Raw genomic sequence first — 23,313 nt, forward strand, 5'->3', positions numbered from 1 at the left:
GGGCCCGCCTTCCTCTCAGTGGTGGGCCCCGGAGAGGTGGAGGGCGGTGGGCTCGGGAGAGGTGGAGGGCGGGGGGCTCAGGCCTTACCGGCCCACCAGACGTCGCTGGGGTCCTGTGTGCCTTCGTGCCATGAACGCTATCCCAGTAGGGACGGATGGGGGTCAGAGGGCACGAACAGACTGTGACGGCACCAGGAGCTCCCAGCCGAGGGGGCTCTGATGGACGGCGTGTCGGCCGAGGTGGTCCTGGTGACGCTCGGGTCAGGGTCCCAGGAGCAGCTGTGCCTCCAAGTAACAGAGTGAGCCATCAGCCTTAGTGCCTCCGCAGCCAAGCTTCCTGTCTTTTCTGGCCTCTGGACCAGAGAGGAGGAAGGAGGGAATGGGGGTCTCCAGGCGAGGGACGAGGCAGCCAAGTGTCGCGTTCCCTCCTAACCATGCAGTTGGAAGGCCTGCCACACAGGGAGCCTGTGCTGGCCTTCAGCACAAAGCAGACCGCCCAGCAGCTGCTCCTGGGGCTGCCCGGGTGGACGCCTCCAAGGCTCAGGCCACCCAGGAGGTAGTCCTGTCCCCCGGCAGCTGCGGGGACATTCACTCCCGGGAAGCAGCCCTGGCCGGCGCCCGGCTGGAGGCCCGTCCTCGGCCTCCGGGTTTCTCCAAGGACCTCCCTTGCTCCCACGGGGCCCACCCGCGTGCGACCCCTCCGCCGGGTGCCGTGCTCCCCTGCGCTCACTGCCCGCCTCCTCTCCCCGCAGGTGAACAACGAGAACGTCGTCAAGGTCGGCCACCGGCAGGTCGTGACCATGATCCGCCAGGGAGGGAACCACCTGGTCCTCAAGGTGGTCACGGTGGCCAGGAGTCTGGACCCGGATGACACCGCCCGGAAGAAAGGTGCCCGCCCCGCCCCGCCCCCGCCCCCAGCCTGCCCAGGGGACGCGAGGGGCGGGGGGCCGTCTCCCTGCCTCCAGCCTCATGGGCCCCATCGCTCGCCCTCCGCGGGGCTCCCAGTCCCCCACTGAGAGCAGGAAACCAGTAGGAAAGGCGCTTAGGAGGTCAGGGCCGCCCCGGCCTCAGGCCCGGCTGTGCTCAGCAGACAGACGGGGGCCTGGGGCTCCCGCTCCAGACACTTGCATCGGCCACTGCAGCAGCTCACAGCCTGGGCCCGGGGAAGGCAGAGGTCCGAGGGCCCACCCCGCTTCCCCAAGAGCAGTCACAGCTGGGGGACACCAGGCCTGAGTGAGGCCTACAGAGGGCGGCCAGGAGCAGGCCAGACGCACCCCCTTAGGAGGCTGGAGGCGCGTGTGAGAACTTCCAGCACTTTCTGTGACTACCGCCGGCTCCTTGTCCCGGGGCGAGGCCCGTCTGAGCTGTCCCAGCAGGTCAGGGCCCTCCTGACCCTTCAGGAAGGGTGAGCGAGGGCAGCATCCCAGGGCCAGGCTCTCACCTCCATCTCTCCCGCCCGCCCCCCCCCCCCCAGCTCCTCCGCCTCCAAAGCGAGCTCCGACCACGGCCCTCACCCTGCGCTCCAAGTCCATGACCTCGGAGCTGGAGGAGCTCGGTAAGTGCTGGCTCCCGCCTGCCCTGGCCCAGCGCCCGGCGTGCCCACGGGCTGGCCTCGCAGAGCCCCAGCCTGTGCATGGTCCCCCCGCTTGCCTGCTTGCCCCTCTCCTGGCCCCAGTGCCCGGGAGGACGTCAGGAAGCCTCCCTGAGTGCGGTCTCCCGCGCTGGCCCCCTGCGTCCTTCCTGGGCTTGGGAGAGCTTCGCCATTGGGCCTCCTCTCTCTTGGTTCGTCTAACATTGTTTTGTTTTGAATTTTTGGGCCTCTCACTAGTGGATAAAGGTAAGCAGACCTCTGCGGTCTAGGGTGCCCGCGAGATCTTTCCTCTCGCGCGTGGCTCGATCCAGAAGGCCGTGGCCCCAGGGGCAGGTGCAGACAGCAGTGGGCTGGCGGGCTGCAGGCCAGGGGACAGGGCTTGCTGGGGCCTTCTCAAGAGGACCAGAAGGGACAGAGGGCTGTGTCTGCTGGGCCCCAGGGCATGGCCTGGGGAGGGCGCACAGAGCCACATGGGCCCTGGGCCTAGCGGCTGTGTGGCTCATGACAAGGGTGGCACCTGGTGCTGGCGAGCTACCATCCTGGAGGGTCAGGGATCCCCCCCAGGTTAGGGACCATGGCTCATGGACACGTCCCTGAGAAGGCTGCTCTGACCACGCAGGAGCAGCCAGGGGCTGAAGGCTCACTTGGTGAGAGGGCTTGGCGGGCAGGGAAGAAGGGCAGCATCTGTAACTTGGCACAGGGCAGGTTCCAGGAGCACCAAACCAGCCCTGAGCCCAGGAGCCCGCCCCCACAGGCCCAGCCCGTCCACAGGGCGAGGTCTGAGCACCCTTGCTGGTCTGGGAGTCTCCGGGGGCTCCGACCGGGCCCCAGCCTTAAGGGGGAGACCCTTGGGCCCTTTCATCCAGAAGAAGGACACAGCGGCCTCACCCCCTTTGTGGCTCCTCTGTCAGGGCCTCCTGGGGCCCAGGCCGGCCCCCGTGAGCACCCCTTGCCCATCACCGCATCCTGGGGCTGGACCTGCAGCTGGGTTGAAGGCCTAGGTGTTCTAGAAACCAACAGCCCTGCCGTGGGGCCTCCCAGCCCCGCCAGAGCCCCATTCCTCCAGCCCCTTCTGGACCACACCTTGTCTGTCCAAACAAGACTTCCAGAAACTACCCCCTGCACCCCAGGCCTGGCCCACCCCCCCTAGAGGGACAGCAGTGTCACTGTCCACGTGAGCTTCCCTAAAGCCGGGTGGCGTTTGCCACGAGGGCTCCCCCAGGAGGACCCACGGGCAGGTCGCCTCTCCGGGGGCTCCAGCTGCATCAGCCCGGGGCTGAGGGTCCTTCCTGAGAGCTGTCAGTGTCTGACGCCCACTGCGGCAGGGTGGGCATGAGCTGTGAGGAGACCCCCTTGACCTCTGCAGACAGGGCAGGCCCCCAGGTCCCAGGAGAGTGGACCGCGCCCCCTCACCCGCCTGCATCTGCCTCGGACCACAGGCCCCCGTGGTGGGGTGGGCGGTCGTCAGGCCCTCAGCGAGGGAGCCCAACCTGGGCCCCGGGAATCGCTGCCCCCACCCCCGCCACCCTGGGACTCACACTCCCCTTTCTGTTTGCAAGCCTCCGTCCGGAAGAAGAAGGGTAAGGGCCGAGCCCCACCACCACCACCCCGTGGCCCTCACTCGATGTCCAGAGTGTGTCGAGACCTGACTGCCTGTACTGTCTTCTCCCTGCTCGGGGTCCTCCAGGGGAGGCCCAGTCCGGGACGCGTCCCGTCTCAGTGTGACGTCTGCCCCGCCTCTCCCCGTCTGTGGTCGCCCAGCGTGTCTGCGTCTCCCCAAGTCGTGTCCATGTCATCAACGTGTCCCCCGTCGTCCAGCGGGGCCTGCCTGGGTCGGGACTGGGAGGCCTTCCTGCGGGCTGGTGGTCCGGGTGCGGGCTAGCAGGGCCCTTGGCAAGTGGATCGCTGACTGCCCTTTGCCATGGGCAGGACCGCTGCCCCTTAACGCCCAGAAAACGCCTGCTTTCCAGGGAGCTCACTCTCCACGGGCAGGAAGGCCACCCTGGAACTGGAGGGGAGGGGCACTGCCAGGCCACACCGATCCCTGCCCCCGGCTGGCAGTGGTGCAGAGGACCCAGCCTCCGCTCTGTGAGCAGCCCCTCCTGCCCCCAGCAGCCAGGCCCCCGTGGACGTGCCCCTCGCCATCAGTCCCCACGGGCGGGGTGTTTCTCACCTGGTCGCTGGAGACTTGCCAGTGCAAAGGAAGGAAGGGACCCTCTCGCAGGCCCGGACACTGCCGCCAAGACACGACACCAAGACGGTGGGGTGGGGGTGGTCCTTGGAGTCCGGAGGGGCCGCACCTGGGGTCTCGGATCCGGGAGCACCAGGGCGCACCTCTCTCACCCGCAGTCTCCCAAGGCAGGCCGACCCCAGCAGCCTCTCTCTGCAGCAGTCCTGGGCCTCCACCCCCCCCCCACCCCCCGCTCGGAGACTCCCAGTGGGCTTTCCAGGCTCGATCGCCCTCTTGACTGGGGCAGATGCTCAGGGCACAGGAAGTTCCCGGGGCTGACCTTACCCTTTGAACCCGCTTCGGTCCAAGGCCAAGGCCAGCTGGCATGAACCGCTGTTTCTGCCCACTGCGCCTTCCAGAAGAGGCCCTGCACGTGGGCTTCGGGAGCCCCATGGCCATCATCGGGCTGGCAGGGAAGGCTGCTGCCAGGAAGAGCAGCTCAGACTCGGGCTGGCCCAGACTGGGGGGCACGTGCGACCTGGCCCCACCCACCCCAGGGCCCCAGTGGCCAAACACCCTGGACTGCAACAAGAGGACAAGTATAGACACGTGGCCTGTGTGGCCCGCCTGGGCCGGGGCAGAGTCACACAGAGGACAGGCAGGACTCCTGGAGAGGGGCCCACCGTCCTTTGCACAGTGCAGAAAGTTGAAAGTGAATTTGAATTTGATCTTGATGCCCCACTTAGTCACCGAGGAATCTCCTGAGGACCTGCTCCGTCCCCAGAGGTTGTCTGCGTGGCCGCTGAGGGGGAGCCAGGACCACCGTGAGGACCACACTGGGCCGGGGCAGCTCCAAGCAGAAGCCGGGCCAGAGGGGAGGGACCAGCTTCACCGCTGCCTCTGGGCCTGCGGGGGCCAGGGTGCCCCTCCCCACCCCCGGCACTCCCGCACAGCCTCCCCTGGGAAGATTAAAGAGATGGGCGGCTGGCCGACAGCTGCCGCTTCCCCAGGAGCGGCTGGTCTGTGCCATCTGGCGCTGTCAGCGCTTAGCTTCCTCGGGAACCGTGTTGTGGAGGAGACCCTGTGGGTGCCCTCTCACCCGAGACATGGAGAGGCTGGCAGCCCCCAGAGGGCCAGCAGGAGCCCCTGTTCACGGTCACAAGGAGGGACAGGCTTCGGGGACGTCCCCAAGAGTAGGACACATTTCGTGAAGCGACCGCCCGGATCGCCGTAGGACCTGAGAGTCTGAATCTCAGCCACGCCAGGCGTTTCCGGAGCAGTGGGGGTCGCTCTCCCAATGGTTCTGAGGAGTGGGGGTGCTGGATCCAGCCCAGAACGTGGCCCTGGTCAGATGGGGGTCCAAGGATGGGGGTGGTCTGTGGAGGGTGGGCACCCTGTTTCCCCTGGGGGAGACTCGGCCTCTGGTGCACGGTGTCAGCCTGGCCTCGGCGTCCCCTCCTTGCCCCAACTTGGGGGGGGGTCATTCCATTCCTCGATTCGACGCCTCCCTCCTGCAGACCACACCAGTGACGTCTGCTGAACGACCTGGGGCTTCCCCAGCAGGAGAGCTCGGGCACGCGGGCGACTCAGCCTGTGCTTGGGGCAGTGCTTGTGCCTGGGGGAGGAGTACCCCACTCATGCTCCGGTCCCCAAGAGAGACGGGGCTGCCTGCGGCCTGTCCCCCCATGCTTGACATCCAGCCCCCACCCTGGAAGTGTGGAGCCTGTGGACGGTGGGCACCACGCCATATGTTTGCTTAGAAAATTAAAATACAGGGTCACTTCTGGGGTGTTTCCATCAGGTTATTCCTAGATTGTTTCTGAAGACTTGACATTTTTCCAGCCTTGTCGTCAGGGTGGCCTTCAGCCTCGGAGTGCTTCACTGTAAGGCCTCAGGGCCGGACTCACTAATCTCAGCACCGACAGAGACCCAATCCCAGGCTTGTGTAAACGAAGCAGAATAATCCTCATGAGCCTAGAAGCAGGAACAAAAACCCGGTCTCGCAGCGTTCCTGAAAAGCCTTCGTGTGCCAGTGAAGAAGCCCTGCGCCGCGGGGGCCGCGCCGGCTTGAGACGAGGCCTGCCCTCTGCATCTGAACTGAAGAAACCACACTAACCCACCCCCACTGAGAAACAATGACAGTCCCCAACACAACCCCCGCAGAACAAGATGCTCTGGTGTGTCCCGGCTCCAAAGAATGCGTAGGGCACATGGAGGCCAGAGGGCAAAGGTTTACACAAAGGCCGGGACTGTCCACTGCAGGGATACACCTCCAAACACACCCCAAAACCACCCATCCGGAGGTGGTGTGGTGAGCACGATGCTGGCTTCTCAGTCAGCCTGATCAGGCAGGCAGTTCCGATGGCAAGCCCGGATTTCCTCTCTCGGCCAGGGCTTGGCGAGCTCTGCCCCCTGGTCCTGGATTTCCAGCAACACAGAAGGCGTCCGCTCCTCAGCTATTCGGTCTGCAGGATCGGGACACTCCGGGCCTTGTTAAGATGAGAAGCGGCATGAAGGCACCCCGATGTCCCACCAGGGTCGCCTTTGCCTCCCCTGCTCACACCCACCGTTGAGGGCTTTTGGGAGTGCCTGCCACACGCCTGGGACCCCAAGACCACAGCATCCTCCAGCTTGGTCCAGGCCTGTGAGGATCCTGGCTCATGTGCCAGCCTGCTCAGTGGGATGGACCGGCCCTGTGAGCTGGGCAAACCTCAGACATGGATTTGCGGGGTCCCGCCAGGGACAGGAGGTCTCAAAGACCCAGCTGTGTAACTCTGACTACGTCAGGAGCTCCGTCCTGCTCTGGAGCCCCCATGGGAGGCCCTGCAGGCTGCAGCCACTCGGCCTTGCCCTAATGGGGGCATCCCCTCCCCTGGGGGAAGGGCAGCGTGCCTGAGCTGCATGGGCTGAAGCTGAGGCTGGCCCCAAGGAGATGGCCACACCCGTGGACAGATGTGCCCGCGCGGGAGCCAGCCCTGACCCCCGCCATCCCTGGAGAAAGAGCTGCACCCCAGCAGAAACAAGGCCAGCAGCCAGTGTGAGGGGCCTGGATTCTGGGGGCGGGCCAGGGGGACCTGCGGTCATCACAGGCCTGCCAAGGGGGTCCCCCGAGGACCCCGCGTCCCGCAGCCAGAGGGGCAGGAGGTGGGGGAGTGCAGCACAGCAACAGTGAGAGCCCCACCCGGAAAGAACCCCGGCCCAGGCCCAAGGGCGCCGGCTTCACGGAAGAGGTGCACTGCTGGGACGGGGGTGGGCGCAGGGCCTCACGAGGCAAGAGGGTTCCCGGCCCCAGGAACGTGGGCGGGCAAGAGCACAGTGACCGCGGCTGGGGGTTCCCCACCGGACACGGGTGCTTCCGACCGACTCCCAAAGGACGGACACTTACTGTGTCCCACATTGCCATGGGGGAAAGGCTGGGAGAGCTGCGGGTCCCAGGGCAAGCAAGATCGGTGGGGTCCCCCCATGCTGCCGCTGCCTGAACCCCTCTGCCTTTGCGGGCCAGGTGCGCTGGCACTGTGAGGCCCTGGCCCTGGTCCAGGACGTGGTCCCAAGAAGCCAGCATCCTGGCTGTTGGCGGTGGGCTGGCCCCTGCGGGCCTCTCTTATTGGGGTCTGGGGCAACTCTTCCAGGGGCCGAGCTCCTCCTGGACGGCCTCTGCTAAAGGCAGGTGCAGCAGCAGCTTAAACCAGGCACCAGGGTGCCAGTCCTGTGACTCTCAACGCTGCCCTCGCAGCTTGGAGTCTGCCAAGACCCCAGAAGCCTGGGCCTTTCTGATGGCACGAGCTTCGTGGGGCATCACAGGACCCCAGAAGGGGCTGGGGTTCAGCTCAGAGAAGACCTCAGGCCATAGACAGAACGCTCTGGGGCTGCGAGGAGAGTGCGGTACCTCAGAGGGTCCCACCAGGCCCTCCTCACACTGGCTTCCCACTCCCCAGGGGCGCCTCCCATCTCAGCAAACCAGGGTCCCCTTCCAGACGCTGGTGCCTGAGTGCAGTTGCCAGGTACCCCCCCCCAAAAAAAAACGTTTAAATTTACATTTTCAAATAATTTCTTAAGCTGTAAGCATCACTAATAACTGATCTTCAACTTGCTTATTCACAAGCCACTGAGAAGGTCCACCTTCTGGGGGGAGGGGGACCCCACACACACTCAACAAAGCTCAGACTTCCACTGGCTCCTGAGTTGGGGAGCTGTCTTCACTCCCCAGCCCCACCCCTGCCTACACCCACACTGCCCAGTCGCCTCCATCCTTGGGTGCTGGGTCCTGAGACCCTAGCAACTGCATTTAGAGAGGAGCCACACCTCTGAGCTCTTAGAAATTCACAACGTTGACCTAGCTCCCACCTCCCGAATGAACAGCGCGAGTGTGAACAAAGCAATACCTTCAAGTCCCAGGGCCTTGAGGGCTGCGTTGCTGTTGGGAAGGGCTCCTCTCCCTCCGGTCCACATGCGGGGCGGGGTGCCGGGTTCTGTCGGTGTCCCTGCTTGTGGCTGAGGCATGCGTGCTCCATACCACTTGCACGAGAAAAGCTTTCTTCAAACGCAAAAGGCACGTGGGCACTTTGCTAACAGCCCCCTGCCCCATTGTGTTTTGGGGCCTCAGTCACTGATGCCCATCCTGACGGTCCTGTCCCTGTTGCAGATAAACCCGAGGAGATCGTCCCAGCCTCCAAGCCATCCCGGGCTGCCGAGAGCGTGGCGTTGGAGACCAGGGTGGCCACCATCAAGCAGCGGCCCACCAGCCGGTGCTTCCCCTCCGTCTCGGACATGAACGTGAGTGGCCGGGCCAGGGAGGGGCCGCAGGTGGGTGTGGGCAGACCGCGCGGTGCCGGGTCACCCTCCCCGGCCTCCACACCCGGAGCCCTGATCTGAGCGCACCAGGCAGGCACCCCAGTCCAGGGCAGACCGGCCGCAGAGGACTGCACTCACCATGGACCTGCTCCCTTGGCACTGAGAGTCCTCCCATGGGACACCTGGAGCAAAGCAAGCCTCCAGGTGGGAGAACCCCAACCGCACCCTCATGGCAAGCTGAGTCCTAGCACGCACCGGGGACCCTGCCTCTCCGAGGTCTCAGGCCCCCACGGGTCCCAGGGCCCGAGTCCTGCCTGGGCCGCGGCAGAGACCACAGGCCGCCAGCCGAGCCCAGCAGGCTGCTCCTCTCAGGCCCCAGACACCGCCCTCTGCACCCCCAGCTTCAAGCCTGTGGCCAGAGCTGGGCACTGTCCGTGACACTTCAGTATTTTCTCTGACTCCGCTTCAGACTGACTCACTCTGTTTAACCTTGCCTTTTCTTAATAATGCCGAACCGGCACACCTCAGATGGCAAAGAGTCTGCCTGTGATATTGGAGACCTGGGTTCGATCCCTGGGTTGGGAAAATTCCCTGGAGGAGGGCATGGCAACCCACTCCAGTATTCTTGCCTAGAGAATCCCATGGACAGAGGAGCCTGGCAGGCTACAGTCCATGGGGTCGCAGACAGTTGGACACAACTTAGCGACTAACACTTGCGCTTTCTGTCACCTTTCTTAAAAACACCCACGAGCGTCGTTAATTTGATGTGCTGGTTTTCTGTGATATACGTTAACGGTAACAGGGTGTTCACACTGCCCCCCATCTCAGGCACCCCGAAGGCGAATACCCTTCATGGTAGCCCCACACCCACCCTGTCCCAGAGACTCCAAGCCCAGCACCCAGCAACAGAGCAGGGCTGGCAGGGCGGAGGCCCAGAGCCCGGTGAGGCAGGGTCTCAGAGGAGCAGACCCCATAAAGCTCACGCCCAGGTGTCCTTTGGACTCTAACCATCTGTGCCCTGAGTCGCCCTCCAATGCCTCCAGGTGGGGGCTGGCCAGCAACCTCGGCTTTGCAGTCCAGAAGTGGCAGGTGGGGTTGGGGCTGGCCAGGGGATCAGCTCCCAGCACAAAGGAAGGGCGTGCCGGGCTCCTCCCGGGCTGGGGGAGAAGGCCTCTGCAGGTCCCACACGCTCGCTCGCTCTGCACTGCGCTCGGCAGGCCCTCCACCGCGGCTGCTGCCGGCTGCTGCCCTCGGAGGCGGACGTGGCCGGGGTCCGATGCCCACCACCCAGCACCAGATGCTCTTTCCTGCAGGACACGCGTCTTGGCCCTGCTCTTGCTCAGTCGACGTCAGGCAGACCTTGGCTCCACCGGGCAGGGCCCACCAGGGTTCTGAGCGCAAGGGGGGGGCCCCCTTCTGGGTCCTGGATGTGCGGGTGCTCCCAGGACAGCTGGGGGAGGCCAGGTGGCAGGGCCCCAAGGCCAGCACTCCGTGTCTGCCAGCCACGGACTGGGCTGGTCAGCCACGTCTCACTCGGCTTTCTGGTTTGCAGTCCGTGTACGAACGCCAGGGCATCGCCGTGATGACGCCCACCGTCCCCGGGAGCCCGAAGGGCCCGTTCCTGGGCCTCCCTCGAGGTACGATGCGAAGGCAGAAGTCAATAGGTAAGCAGCTCGGCCACGCCCACAGAGGTGGCCCTGGGCCCTCGGCGGGGCCCCTCGGTTACCCCACACCTGCCCACTGGAGGGCAGGCCCCGAGTCTCACCCTGGGGAGCCCCTGACCCTCTGAAACTTCCCTACCCTCTGGAGTCCAAATCCAAGATGACTTGCGACCTCACAAGCCAAGTGTCTATGATGATAGCAGCAGGGGGAGAGTCCACAGCCCAGACGGGGCATGGTGGTGGGCAGGCGGGGTTACGTGGTGAGGGACCGGCAGGGTGGGCCCACACCCCCGTGGACGGCCACGGCCGCGTTCTGGGGTGCACTCAGTGGACACACTGCTCGGGGTGGCCGGGCCGGTTTCTCGCTCCCTGGGGGACAGTACTGCGGGGGGAGGGGACTGATGCCATCTCGTTGACATCACATGCTTCCTACCGACTCGGCTCCGAGCGAGGTCAACTCAACCCCCTAAACCCAGCCCCTGTGTGTGACAGTCCAGCTGTGCCTCTGCCGCGTGAATTCCCAGAGGCCCTCCAGCCACCTGCGGACACGGGGTGTGTCCAGCACTGAGGGCTGCGGCCAGCGGCGCTGTGGCTAGTTTGAGGGGGGCTGCCGCAGGCAGGACCTGAGTGATGAGGGACGGCGGAGGTGGCGTCTGCGGGTCCTCAGAGCCCCCCGCCCCGAGGAGCTCGGGGCCCCGCAGGGCGGCGCGCACGCCACCTTCTGCCCTGGCTCTCGAACTGGTCAATAACAATCGATTTCCTCCTGTCAGACAGCAGAATCTTTCTATCAGGTGAGTGAGCCTTACAGTTTGGAGTCTGTAGCATGAATGTAACGGTTCCCTCTATAAGGCGTATTCGTAAATCACTCCTTGGGAGGCACACGGGGTGACGGGCCATGTCCCTGCCCGCCAGGATGCCCTCCCAAGAGCCGTGTGAGATTTGGAATACCCTTATTGAGCAGAAGTTTCCTTTGGGATAAGCTACTGGAGTCTGTCCTGGGAGCTTCTTGAAGCTCTCCATTACATTACCGCTTTGAAAATCCTGCATGGCCCCCCATCAGGATCCGCGTACCCGTCTCTCCACATCTGTGTTCCGCTTCCCAGGTCCAGAGTGCGTCCTGGTGATGCTTTTTATATATTGAACTGTCAGAAAGAACGTGGGATCCCGCCTAAAGGGCGCACTGGAGCTCTGGGCCCCAACATGGCTGTCCCCGCCACGGGTCCCCAGGACCCTCTCACCCAGCCCCACAGGCTTCATTCAGCCCAGTTGTGAGTGGGGACCTCATGACGGACCCCGAGTCATGTAGTCGGACCGTGATGAGTGGGGACCGTGGTGAACCGCCAGGCCCATCCGCCCAGCCCAGAGGGTCTCAGGACCCAGAGGGGCTGCGTTCGCTCAGGATGCTACTCCTGGGTCCTGGTTACAGGCTCAGGGCTGACCAGCCATCCTCCTCGGGGCCCAGGAGCTCCAGGACCCTTGGGGGTGCTCAGATAAGTCAGGCAACAAAACAGGCCCCTGTCGAGCGGACGAGGCCACCCCAGGGACCACAGCCCCTTCCGCCTCCCTCAGCCGGTGAAGGAGCTGGTGTGCCCTTTGCTCTCGCTTCCAATGGGCAGCTTCACAGCCTCGGTCCCAGACCCCAGAGCGCCTCCCCGGGCACCCTGGCCAGGTCTGAGGAATAGAAGCCCCCTGATCCCAGCTGCCCCGTCCCACCGCCCCCCATCACACACACACACACATACCTGCAGTCCCAAGGAGTGGGACACCCTCACCGCCCCGGATCACACCGCTGCCCTGCAGCCCCCATGCCCACATCCTCGTCCCCCAGGTCCGTGGACAGGAAGGCTGAGGCATTCCTCCTGGCCTCCAGCCGCTACTCCCAAGTTGTGGACAGCCCCGGGGAGGCATACAGAACACCCTGCAGACAGGAGTCAACAGCACGCACTCTGGGCCTCCCTCCCGGTGCCTGTCCTGTGTCTGGCTCGGAATGGGCCACGTGACCTCTCGACATTGTGGCTTGTGTGCTGTGTCCCGTGAACAAGTGTACATTGTGATTCCTTGTGAGTTTGGAGGAGACATAGCGTGTCACACCGCCCTCCGAGCACCGCGGGGCTGTCTGTCCTCGCCGTGCTGTAAATCTAAGCCTGTCTTCTGCTTGTAGGGATAACGGAGGAGGAGCGGCAGTTTCTGGCCCCGCCGATGCTCAAGTTCACCAGAAGCCTGTCCATGCCGGACACCTCCGAGGACATCCCGCCCCCGCCACAGTCGGTGCCCCCGTCTCCACCGCCCCCCTCCCCCACCGCCTACAACTGCCCCAAGTCCCCGACTCCGCGAGTCTACGGGACGATCAAGCCCGCGTTCAACCAGAACCCCGCCGCCAAGGTGTCCCCGGCCACCCGCTCCGACACAGTGGCCACCATGGTGCGGGAGAAGGGGCTCTATCACAGGCGGGAGGCCGACCGCTACTCCCTGGACTCCGAGGACCTGTACAGTCGCGGCGCCGGCCCCCAGGCCAACTTCCGCGGCAAGAGGGGCCAGATGCCCGAAAACCCCTACTCCGAGGTGGGGAAGATCGCCAGCAAGGCCGTGTACGTGCCGGCCAAGCCCGCCCGGCGGAAGGGCATGCTGGTGAAGCAGTCCAACGTGGAGGACAGCCCCGAGAAGACGTGCTCCATCCCCATCCCCACCATCATCGTCAAGGAGCCCTCCACCAGCAGCAGCGGCAAGAGCAGCCAGGGCAGCAGCGTGGAGGCCGACCCGCAGGCCTCGGAGCAGCCCGGCCAGCTGCGGCCGGACGACAGCCTGGCCGCCAGCAGCCCCTTCGCCGCCGCCATCGCCGGGGCCGTCCGCGACCGCGAGAAGCGGCTGGAGGCCCGGAGGAACTCCCCGGCTTTCCTGTCCACGGACCTGGGGGACGAGGACGTGGGCCTCGGGCCACCCGCCCCCCGGGCGCGCCCCTCCAAGTTCCCCGAGGAGGGCGGCTTCGGCGAGGAGGACGGCACGGAGCCGCTGTCGTCACCGGCACCCCGGGAGCCTGAGAACCACTTTGTGGGTATGGGCGAGGCCGGAGCTCAGGGTGAGGCTGGCAGGCTGCCGAACGCTCCGGGCCAAGCCAAGGCGCCGGAGGGCAGCCCCGCGGCGCCCCCCCGGAGCGGCAACGTCGCCGGCCCCGAGAACTACGTGCATCCACTCACCGGGCGGCTGCTGGACCCCAGCTCGCCGCTGGCCCTGGCGCTGTCGGCGAGGGACCGGGCCCTGAAGGAGTCCCAGCAGGGCCCCAAAGGGGAGGCCCCCAAGGCCGACCTCAACAAGCCTCTCTACATCGACACCAAAATGCGACCCAGCGGGGAAGCGGGCTTCCCTCCGGTCGGCAGGCAGAGCGGGCGGGGGCCCCTGCGGCGGCAGGAGACGGAGAACAAGTACGAGGCCGACCCGGGCAAGGAGCGCAGGGACGACAAGAAGGGTGTGCTCGTCAGCATCGTGGACGCGTCCCAGCAGAAGTCAGCCGGGCTGCTGATGGTCCACACGGTGGACGCGGCCAGGCCGGAGGACTTCTTGCAGGAAGAGGACGAGAAAGCCGACCTGGAAACGCAGCCAGACCATCCGCCATCCGAGGCGCCCGAAGGCGCCCCCGAAACTGAAGGTGCTTTCCCGACCCCCGCAGGCCCCGAGCCCGCGGCCGCCCCCGCCACCGCGCCCGGCAGGACCATCGTGGCGGCGGGCTCCATGGAAGAGGCGGTGATCCTGCCGTTCCGCATCCCTCCCCCGCCTCTGGCGTCCGTGGACCTGGACGAGGATTTTATTTTCACAGAGCCATTGCCTCCTCCCCTGGAATTTGCCAATAGTTTTGATATCCCCGATGACCGGGTTGCTTCTGTCCCCGCTCTCTCAGACCTGGTCAAGCAGAAAAAAAACGACACTTCCCAGTCCCCTTCCTTGAACTCCAGCCAGCCAACCAACTCCGCAGACAGTAAGAAGCCGGCTGGTCTCTCAAACTGTCTGCCCGCCTCATTCCTGCCGCCCCCCGAAAGCTTTGACGCCGTCACGGACTCTGGGATCGAGGAGGTGGACAGCCGGAGCAGCAGCGACCACCACCTCGAGACGACCAGCACCATCTCCACGGTGTCCAGCATCTCCACCCTGTCCTCCGAGGGCGGGGAGAACGCAGACACCTGCACAGTCTATGCAGACGGGCAAGCCTTCATGGTTGACAAACCCCCAGTACCTCCCAAGCCAAAAATGAAACCCCCAGTCCACAAAGGCAGCACCCTCTACCACGACGCGCTGCTGGAAGAGGACGTGGACAGCTTCGTGATCCCCCCGCCTGCACCTCCGCCGCCGCCTGGCGGGGCCCAGCCCGGCCCCACGAAGGTCATCCAGCCAAGGACCTCCAGGCTGTGGGGGGACGTCTCGGAGGTCAAAAGCCCGATTCTCTCAGGCCCAAAGGCGAACGTGATTAGTGAGTTAAACTCAATCCTGCAGCAAATGAACCGAGAGAAATCCGCAAAGCCAGGGGAAGGACTGGAACCGACGCCGGGAACCAAGCCCGCCGGCCTCGCCCCCAGGTAAGTGCCCGCGACGGGCGTTCCTCATCCAGCGCTGACCAGGAAGCGCCCCGGGGAGCAGCGGCACTCCCGAAGCAGACGCCAGGAGGGTGCGCCCGGAGCCAGCCGCGTCGGCCTTTCTCCCAGCCTGGACTCAGTGCCGCGGCCCCCGCACACGGAGACGGGCCATGAGACCCGGCCCCGCGAGCCGTCCCCGCCGTGGCTTCCAGGGAGGAGCCTTGCTCTCTCCTCCCACATCCTTCAGATCCGCCAGAACCCCGAAGGGCCATCCTGGAACCACCCCCAGGAGGTTTCAGGGGAGGGGGCGCGCCATCCAGGGGGCATGTGGGCAGCCAGTGGGCAGCGTGAGATCGAGGGTGTGTCGGGGGCTCTGCTCCCCACCCCTTGGTCTGAGGCTGGGGAGGGGCCGGTTCTGGACTCGCTGCCCCGAGTGAAGACCCCAGAGCCCACCCTGAGCAGAGCACACGTCGTGGCAGAGGAGCATGCAGTCGTGCCCACATGGGTGCCCACAGTGTCAGGCAGAGCGTGAGGTCCTGCGTCCTTGGAACGGGGGACACACACGGGGAGCTGGTCCCAGACCCAAGCCTCGGGGCTCTGCCAGGCCCCAACTCGAGCCCGTGCTTCCCGCCCTCATTTTCTGTGTTCTATTTCCCTCGCCTAAAACATACCACTTCCCGGGTCCCCCAGGCGGCGTTCTCCTTTCCTCCTGCTGGCCTTTATTCCAGGGTTTCACTGTTGCAACTAACAAGGTCGCTCTTTGCATGCTTGCTGGGCAAGGCGTTTGACTCCAACACCCAAGTCCATCCATCAGCAATCCCGCAGGAGAGTGGGGTCCCCAGAGCTATGACTTCCCAGCTCTCTTTCGATGTGGGTCAAACAGGTCACGGGGCTGGTTCACGGTCCTCGGAGTGCTGACAAGCTGGCATCCACAGAGAGAAGCATGCCGACAAGCACCGTTTTCAAGGGGGCCCTCATTGTTAAACTATGGCATTCAGAGTCCTCACAGGGTCCCCACTTCTGGGAGACGCGTGGACACACACGTCTTGAGAGGCACACACTTGAGTCTTACACACTTGAGAGGCACCAGGAAATGTCGTGGAACAGCACCGCCTTTAGTTGCTAGGTTATGTGAAAATACAACAATCAAGATGCTTTCTCTCTTTCACATTTGATAAAACCCTTGGATGTGGTGAATGTTTCTAACAGCTGCTGGGGAGCAGGTGGTAGTGATGCTTATTTCTCGGAAGGGACGATGGAGACTCCGAGAGGCAGGCAGCCTGTCCACGGGCACAGGCAGTGGTGGGCAGAGCTGGGCTTCTGACCGGCGCTTCCGGCGCAGTGACATCTGCGGTACGGAAGATGTAGAAGGCATCTTCTCTAGGCAGCGTGGGGAGGCAGCGTGCTCTGCAGGGCACTGTCCCCGGAGGCCGGGGCCTCTCTCAGCGGCGTCCAGACTGCTGGCCTCCCCCGCCCCTCCTGGCTGGGTGAGCTGCTCGGGGCTCATGGCAGAGGGGTCTCAGCGGCAGGCATCCCTGGGTGGGAGGGGCCTCAAAGCAGAGGTCAGCTAGTAGAGTCCTGATGGACATGAAGGGTTCAGGCCCTGCCTGTGATCGACCCCACAGTCTTTTCTATTATTTATAACCCAGTGCCCACATGGCATGAGCAGTCACTGACATCTACGCACTCCCAGATGCAGGAGAGAGGCGGGGCCTGAACACCTTCCCGGGGTGCAGACAGGAGAACCGGGGTCAGAGAGCGGAGCGCTTGGCCATGAGCCCTCAGCTGGAAGGCACAGTAGCAAACCTTCAGCCCGGGGAGCTGCCTCAGGGTTCCACTTCTCTGTTCTCCTGGAGCCGCGGATGAGCCGGGAAGGAGGGTCACCCAGCTTAACGCCCGCAGGGCCGAGCCCACCAGAGCAGGGCTCTCCTGAGGCCTCTGGAGCCCCTTGAGTCCAGTTGATGCCTGGAGGTCTTCTGTGCATATCTGATGACTGAGAACCTGCAGGGCAGTCCCCAGGTGTCTCCGCACACTGCCCCCATCTCCCGGGGCAGTAGCCCCTTCCTCCCTGCTCACTGCCAAGGGCTGCACTGAGTGGGACCAAGAAACTGAGAGGCCTGGGCTTCAGCCAGCCAGGCACCAAAGCCCAGGACCTTCCCAGCCAGGGTGCATCTGCCTGGACGTCTCATCCCTACTTTTAAGTGCATCTAAAAATTAAGAGCTGTGCACGACTGTGGCCAAAATGAGGCACCAAATTAGATGAAGGGAATTCCTAGTGAGGGAAAAGAAATGAGTTTTGCTAGGGAAAACTGAAAACCCGCCACGCTCTTTGAAACAAACGATGGACGAGCAGAGGTGCACACGCGTTTCCATAGAAACAGTCTGACCGCCCCAGAGCGTCTGTCCGCTGCGAGGGCGGAGACCAGGGGTGGACTTGCCCTACTTTGGCCCGTGGTTCCTCCTTCGCTCCGCAGTCCAGGCCCAGGTCGGGAAGAAGACTCTGAGCACCTAGGCCCTTGCTCACTGGGGTCCAAGACGAGCCTGAGCCCTGAATGAGTCTCTGCGGCTCCCCAGAAATCAGGGACGACGTGGGTTCTGCCACCGTCTGGATTGCAGACACGCTGGCAGGATGACGACCAGGAGGACCGCCCCGCTGCCCTTGTACTCCCGTGCAGCTGCTGCGTCTCCCCAGGCCTCGTCTGGAAGCACCCCCTCACCCTGGGGGGAGGCAGACAGGGCTCCCCTGGCCGCCAGGCTGAGTTCCCCAGGAAGGATCTCATCTCTGGACCAAGCATCCACCAAGATTGAAGCAGAGCTCTGCTCAGGCCAGTGCCGCCTCTGGGGGAGTCGGCCGCCCTCCAGCTCAGTGCCGGCCCACACCCCCTTATGAGCAGCGCCAAGCTCAGGGCAGCCGGAGAGGCGCCGACATCCCGAGGACGACCTCCCAGCCCGGGCGGCCTGCTCTCGGAGCCCTTTGGTACTCCAGACACATAGGCACACGCCCCTCACTTCAGAGCGCAGGATGAGCTCCTCCAAGTCACAGAGCTGAGAAGCCAGAGGGACCCTCACCTTTGGCCTCAGAGCCACAGCCCAGCCCCGTGACCTCCCGAGGGGCTCTCTGCAGGTCCACAGTCAAGGCGACCTGGGCCCTCAGGAACTGATCACCCTGTGTGTGCCAAGCACCGTGCCAGGCCTCAGGACTGCTCGCTGAACAAGGAAATAGCCAAAGTCTCTGCCCCTTTGAAGAGCTACATTCTCGAGGGGGAGCAGACATGAAATGACAAGACAAACCCAAAGCGCATGGCAGTAACCACAAAGGGATGATGTCCTAACGGGTCACGACCACGGGCAGGGTAGAGGTGACTCTCCTCAAGGAAGTGGCATTTGAACCACCTGAGATACAGCTGGGCAAAAAACCCAGGAGCAGAGCATCCAGGCGCTGGGACCAGGATGCCGGAAGGCATCCTCCACCCGGAAGAAACTGGCCAGTGCAAGGGAGGGGCTGCGTGGAGGGTCTCGGAGCATCCCGCATGCCGAGGGGAAGGGCTGTGTCTGAGTGGTGGCAGTCCTCGAGGACTTCAGCAAAGGCTTGGCACGACCTGACTGTTTTGTGAAGCTGACCCAGCAGCTGTTTGGTCAGTGGGTCGCGATGACGCAGGTAAACCCAGGAGCAGACCGTGGGCAGATGGGAGTTTGACCACATGCACTTTGACCTAAAACACAGAGGCTTGAGCCAGGAGACCTTCATGTTTTTAACGCAAGACAGCTCTGCTTTGTCCGCACTCCCGTGGGAGCAGAAGGTCAACAGGGGTTTGGGTTTCGTTCTCTGGCCGTTGGGGGGAGGATCAGAGCCGTGAGTGGATGCTTGCAGGGGACCCCACTGGCTTCCATCCAGGGGTGCGGCATTGGTCCACCCTTCAGGAGCCCCTCTGGATCCCCTCACTCTTCTGGGTCCTCTGGAGGAACCTGGGACGGGCCTTCACCTCCTGGAGGCGCCGATGGAGCTCCAGGTCCCCCGGGGGAGGTGGGGTTCAGGCTGCCTGTTGGGGCAGCACTGCCCAGTTCCCAGGGGGTGCCCACCCTGAGCACCCACACCCACTGCCTGGCCCGGCCGGCGCCTCCAGCTCCTCACTGGGCTCTCAGAAGTATCATCCTGAGAGCCTCTTGGTTTCAAAATATATCAATTTGAGTTGTTAAAAAATTATCTCTGCCCAGCTGGTCCCAGAGCACAGACTTCGGAACTGACTCGATAATGGAAGCCGCTTAGTGGCACTTTCATCACCTCGGCGCCGTCACGGAGGTTTTATCATTTCACGGCAGCAACTGAAATGTTAAGGGCGCGTCAGTGACTGAAGCTGTGGGTAATTAGGTGAACGCGCGCTGCCGCATTTCCTCGCACACGGTACGCAGAGGCTGTTCTGGTCCGGCTGCAGCATCTTATCCTTCAAGTGCCATCCACAATCCAGCCTGGATGCCAGGACCCCTCAGACAACGTGTGTCGGGGGGTGGCCGCTGCCCCCTGAAGACTGGGCGCCTTCTCGACCTGCTCAGGTGTGTCAGAGGGGCTGCTAAACCCGAGGCAGCCTCGTGGCCCCCACGTCCAGCTCCGTCTGCTGGCCTGGCCAAGTCGCGTGACTTCCTGACCTGCGCCGCCAGCTGCCCACATCCATGCACCGCTCAAGTTCACTCCACAGTTTTCAGGTGGACCCCCATGCGGGCCAGGCCCAGGACGCAGACCCGCTGGGGCCCTCGTGGCCAACTTCCCAGTCTTTTTAGCACCCAACCTTTAGAAATGTTAATAAAGACAGAACTTAGACCAGTTTGGAAATAAGTGCCGTTTTACACGCACGACAGGGATTCATCCCACAAACTCGAGAGTAACCACACAGGACGCAGGGGGCTGGCGGGGCATGCTTGGGGGAGGCTGTGTGGAGAGGGCTCAGAACTCCGAGACTGCCTCACTGGGCAGCCTCCAGCCCACAGCCAGCCACTGTCCAGGGGCCGAACCACATCTGTAAACACGATGAAAAGGCCCCTGAGCACTGGCTTCCCCTTCCCCAGCCAACTTGTGCTGACTGATAAAATAACAGCGCATCTCTGAGTGTCATTAACTCCTGATTTCTGTTTTAATTCTCATGTTTCCATATGGAGTGGATTGAAGAGGCAGGATAGAGAGTAATAATCCAAGAGAGGGCGTGTGTGCGCGAGCGTGTGTGTCTCTGTTTCTAAATCGGGGCAACAGATTCTTGTGTGTTCCACCCGGGAACCCAGTGGTTGCTTAGCAACGAAACGGTCTCCGCAACCAGGAGATCCAGCGAATAATACCAGTCTGATTAACTGAGAGTAAATCAAGCCACTGAGGTAGGAGGGCAGGATGGACCAGCCCCAGGCAACCTGCACACAGTGCCTCAAACGCTCTGGTTCCTCTTTTCCGTAGCGACGTCCCACGGGGCTGTGGGCAGGCCGCAAGCACAGAGCCAGGTCTGACGCCCCCTTTATTAGCTGCTAGCCTCTCAACCCTCAGTGGGGACTTGACGCAAAGCACGGCCTCCCTGAGCAGGCATGCAGATTGCTGCCTCCTAGGCTGAGGAAGACAGAGGGCAGCCGGGAGCCCGGGTCTGGGCACCAGCAGGGAGCCAGCTCCCAGGCCCGCACGGGGATGCCGATGTCCCCTTCTCAGCACCCTCCTGGTCTCGCTCTGTGCTCACACCCCCGGCCACACAGGGCAGACGTGTGAGCTTCCCCGCTGAACACACAGAGTCAGGCCGCTCTGAGGTTCTCCTCCGGGCAGCTGGGTACATTGCCCACCCCACTCTGCGGCTAGAGAGGGCCTAGCGTCCAGGCCTCCGCTTTCATCTCATCCATCGAGAGAAGCTGCTTTTTTTTTTTTTAATTGTCATTAATTTTGCAGTGTTGTCTCAACCCATTCCCTCTTGTCGTTTCCGTCTGCTCCCGTGATGGGTGGTAACAGAAGAGGGTCGTGCTGAACAGACGTAAGTGCCGCGTGCAGAGCCCCCTTCTCTCTGGTGTGCTGTCCTGTCCCCCGGCCTCACTGCCTACCTGTGGGTCTGCTTCTGACGACGCACACGGCTGCCTGCAGAGCCCTCTTTCTAAAGAGCATCCCAGCTACCTGGGAATCGCTGGGCTGTTCCCAAGGGAGGGTGGTGCTCACGCCCACCCTCTGGCTCAGAGAGACCCAGGGGTAAGTGCGGCCTGGGCCTAAAGAGCTGCTCTCACCGGGGGATCAATGTGCCTCCTGGAGAAGGCAATGGCAGCCCACTCCAGTGTTCTTGCCTGGAGAATCCCAGGGACGCGGGAGCCCGGTGAGCTGCCGTCTATGGGGTCGCACAGATTTAGACATGAATGAAGCGACTTAGCAGCAGCAGCAGCGCTTCACAAAGCAGCGAGCAAGGCCGCCTCCCGACAGGATGGCCCTGGCAGGTGGGCCCGGGCAGGGCCGCAGGCGCGGGAGGTGGTGTGCTCGTGTGAGATGCTCACCCACTGCACAGAAGGCCCTCTGTCCCTGGAAGGTCCCTCTGGGGGGAGCTGCTCCACCCCCGCTCGGACACCCCTCCAGTGTTAGGGTAGTTCCAGTGAGCCTTCCCCCGGCAGAGGGGAGACAGGTCCCCTCAGTGGGGACTGCAGTGCATCTTCCGGTCCGACCCAGGCCCCAGAATCTGCAGGTTTCTTAAGTCCTTGCCGTGTGCACGGCACACCTCTCTCCCCATGACTGGGGCCTGGGGGCGGGGGGTGAGGGGGACTCGCTCTCCCTGCCTGTGATGCCCTGGACCAGCAGGGCTCCCATTTTTTCGTTCTGAGTCGGGGGGTGGGGCGGAGGCTGGAGCTGCTCTGCCCTGCCAGCACCCATTATACCGGTGCAGCCGGTAGCCAAGGCCCCTGGAGGTTCTCGACAGGGTCTCCTCTGTGCAGCATCCAGCCCCGGAGCCCCTGGCCCGCCAGGAAACCGCACGTGACGCCCGGGGGGCGGATGGGGCCCAGGCCATGGAAATGCTTCTCCCCAGGACAGGGTCAAAGCCCAAGTCCGGCACAGGCCCCTCCTTCAGACCACGCGCAGGTTCCACGCTTGACGCAGAACCCAGTGGGGAAGGGCCAGGAGGCTGAGAGGCACCCTGTAACCCACTGGCCGTCTCACTCACACACACACCCCCCCCACACGCAGGGCAGAGAGGACAGCCAGCCACACAGCGACAGAACAGGGCGCAGCCAGACTGGGCCCCGGCCCTTTCATCGGACAGGGCAGCGCCCACGACCGCCCCCAGGAGCCGTGGCAGGTCCCACTGTGCAGCGGCCGGCCTGCTAGGCGCCCTTCCCTGCCCTTGTCCTGTGAAGCCAGAAAGGCTCAGGGCTGACAGGCGATGAGGAAGGGTCTCCTAACGGGTGCCGCACCTTCCTGCCGAAACGGAGGCAGAAGACACTGCTCCTCAGGTGGCGCAGTGGCGTAGTGGGACTGGGTTCTGGCCGCCCCCGCCCCTCTGTGCCCACCCGCCCCTGGCCTGGCAGGGCGTCTGCTCTCTGCCGGCATGCTGGCCCTCAGACGCCCTGCTGTGGTTTGGGTGTCTCCGTCTCCATCCCCAGAGACCATGTCCTCATCTGCTTTGTGGTCGGACTTGTAACGGTTTTCTCTGTTGCTGCCGTTTCAGAGGCCCCGAGGTCATGAGCACCGTCTCAGGTACGCGGAGCACGACGGTCACCTTCACCGTTCGCCCTGGGACTTCCCAGCCCATCACCCTGCAGAGCCGGCCCCCGGACTACGAGAGCAGGAACTCAGGACCCAGACGCGCCCCCAGCCCCGTGGTCTCGCCAACAGAGCTGAGCAAAGAGGTCCTGCCCGCCCCCCTGCCCGCCGCCACTGCGGCCCCCTCGCCCACCCTCTCGGATGTCTTCAGCCTTCCGAGCCAGCCCCCGCCCGGGGACCTGTTTGGCTTGAACCCAGTGGGACGCAGCAGGTCGCCATCCCCGTCCATCCTGCAACAGCCAATCTCCAATAAGCCTTTTACAACTAAGCCTGTCCACCTGTGGACTAAACCCGACGTGGCGGACTGGCTGGAAAGTCTGAAACTGGGTGAGCATAAAGAGGCCTTCATGGACAACGAGATCGACGGCAGCCACCTCCCAAACCTCCAGAAAGAAGACCTCATAGATCTGGGCGTGACTCGAGTCGGGCACAGAATGAACATAGAAAGGGCTCTCAAACAGCTGCTGGACAGATAAGGGTGGCTGCTCCTTACCATCACAGACTCCTTGTTATAAATAGAGATGGGCTTGCACTGAGATGTTTGGATGGTGAGCGCCAACCCCGTTCCGTGGGCTGGTCTCCTGGGGACCCAGAGAAGCATGTGTGTCCGCGACGTGGCTGAGCTGAAGGCCCCGGCTCTCTGTGTGGGCTCCTTGGGGCTGTTTCTGTCAAAGAGGGGACCGGGGAGGGGTCCTTCCAAGAAGGAAAGGGATGCGTGTGCAGCCTGCCTCCTGCGTGCCGGCAACCTCGCCTCGCCCGGCCCGCGCGGGCGCCATGCTCCA

At 63.7% G+C, this 23,313-nt stretch overlaps 1 protein-coding gene across 2 annotated transcripts in view; it reads left to right on the forward strand.

Annotated features, from left to right (window-relative positions):
* SHANK2 (SH3 and multiple ankyrin repeat domains 2) overlaps window positions 1-23,007 on the forward strand; it is a 466,522-nt gene extending 443,515 nt beyond the window's left edge. For both annotated transcript variants that reach the window (XM_068976951.1, XM_068976952.1), the window contains 9 exons: window positions 753-888; window positions 1,475-1,555; window positions 1,829-1,837; window positions 3,151-3,171; window positions 8,404-8,534; window positions 10,105-10,216; window positions 10,984-11,004; window positions 12,375-14,778; window positions 22,437-23,007. In XM_068976951.1, coding sequence (XP_068833052.1) covers window positions 753-888; window positions 1,475-1,555; window positions 1,829-1,837; window positions 3,151-3,171; window positions 8,404-8,534; window positions 10,105-10,216; window positions 10,984-11,004; window positions 12,375-14,778; window positions 22,437-23,007 — 3,486 coding nt within the window. The remainder of the gene's footprint in view (window positions 1-752; window positions 889-1,474; window positions 1,556-1,828; window positions 1,838-3,150; window positions 3,172-8,403; window positions 8,535-10,104; window positions 10,217-10,983; window positions 11,005-12,374; window positions 14,779-22,436) is intronic.
* The last annotated feature ends 306 nt before the right edge of the window (window positions 23,008-23,313 follow it).

Source organism: Capricornis sumatraensis, chromosome 8, assembly GCF_032405125.1.
Source record: "Capricornis sumatraensis isolate serow.1 chromosome 8, serow.2, whole genome shotgun sequence".
NCBI lineage: Eukaryota > Metazoa > Chordata > Mammalia > Artiodactyla > Bovidae > Capricornis > Capricornis sumatraensis.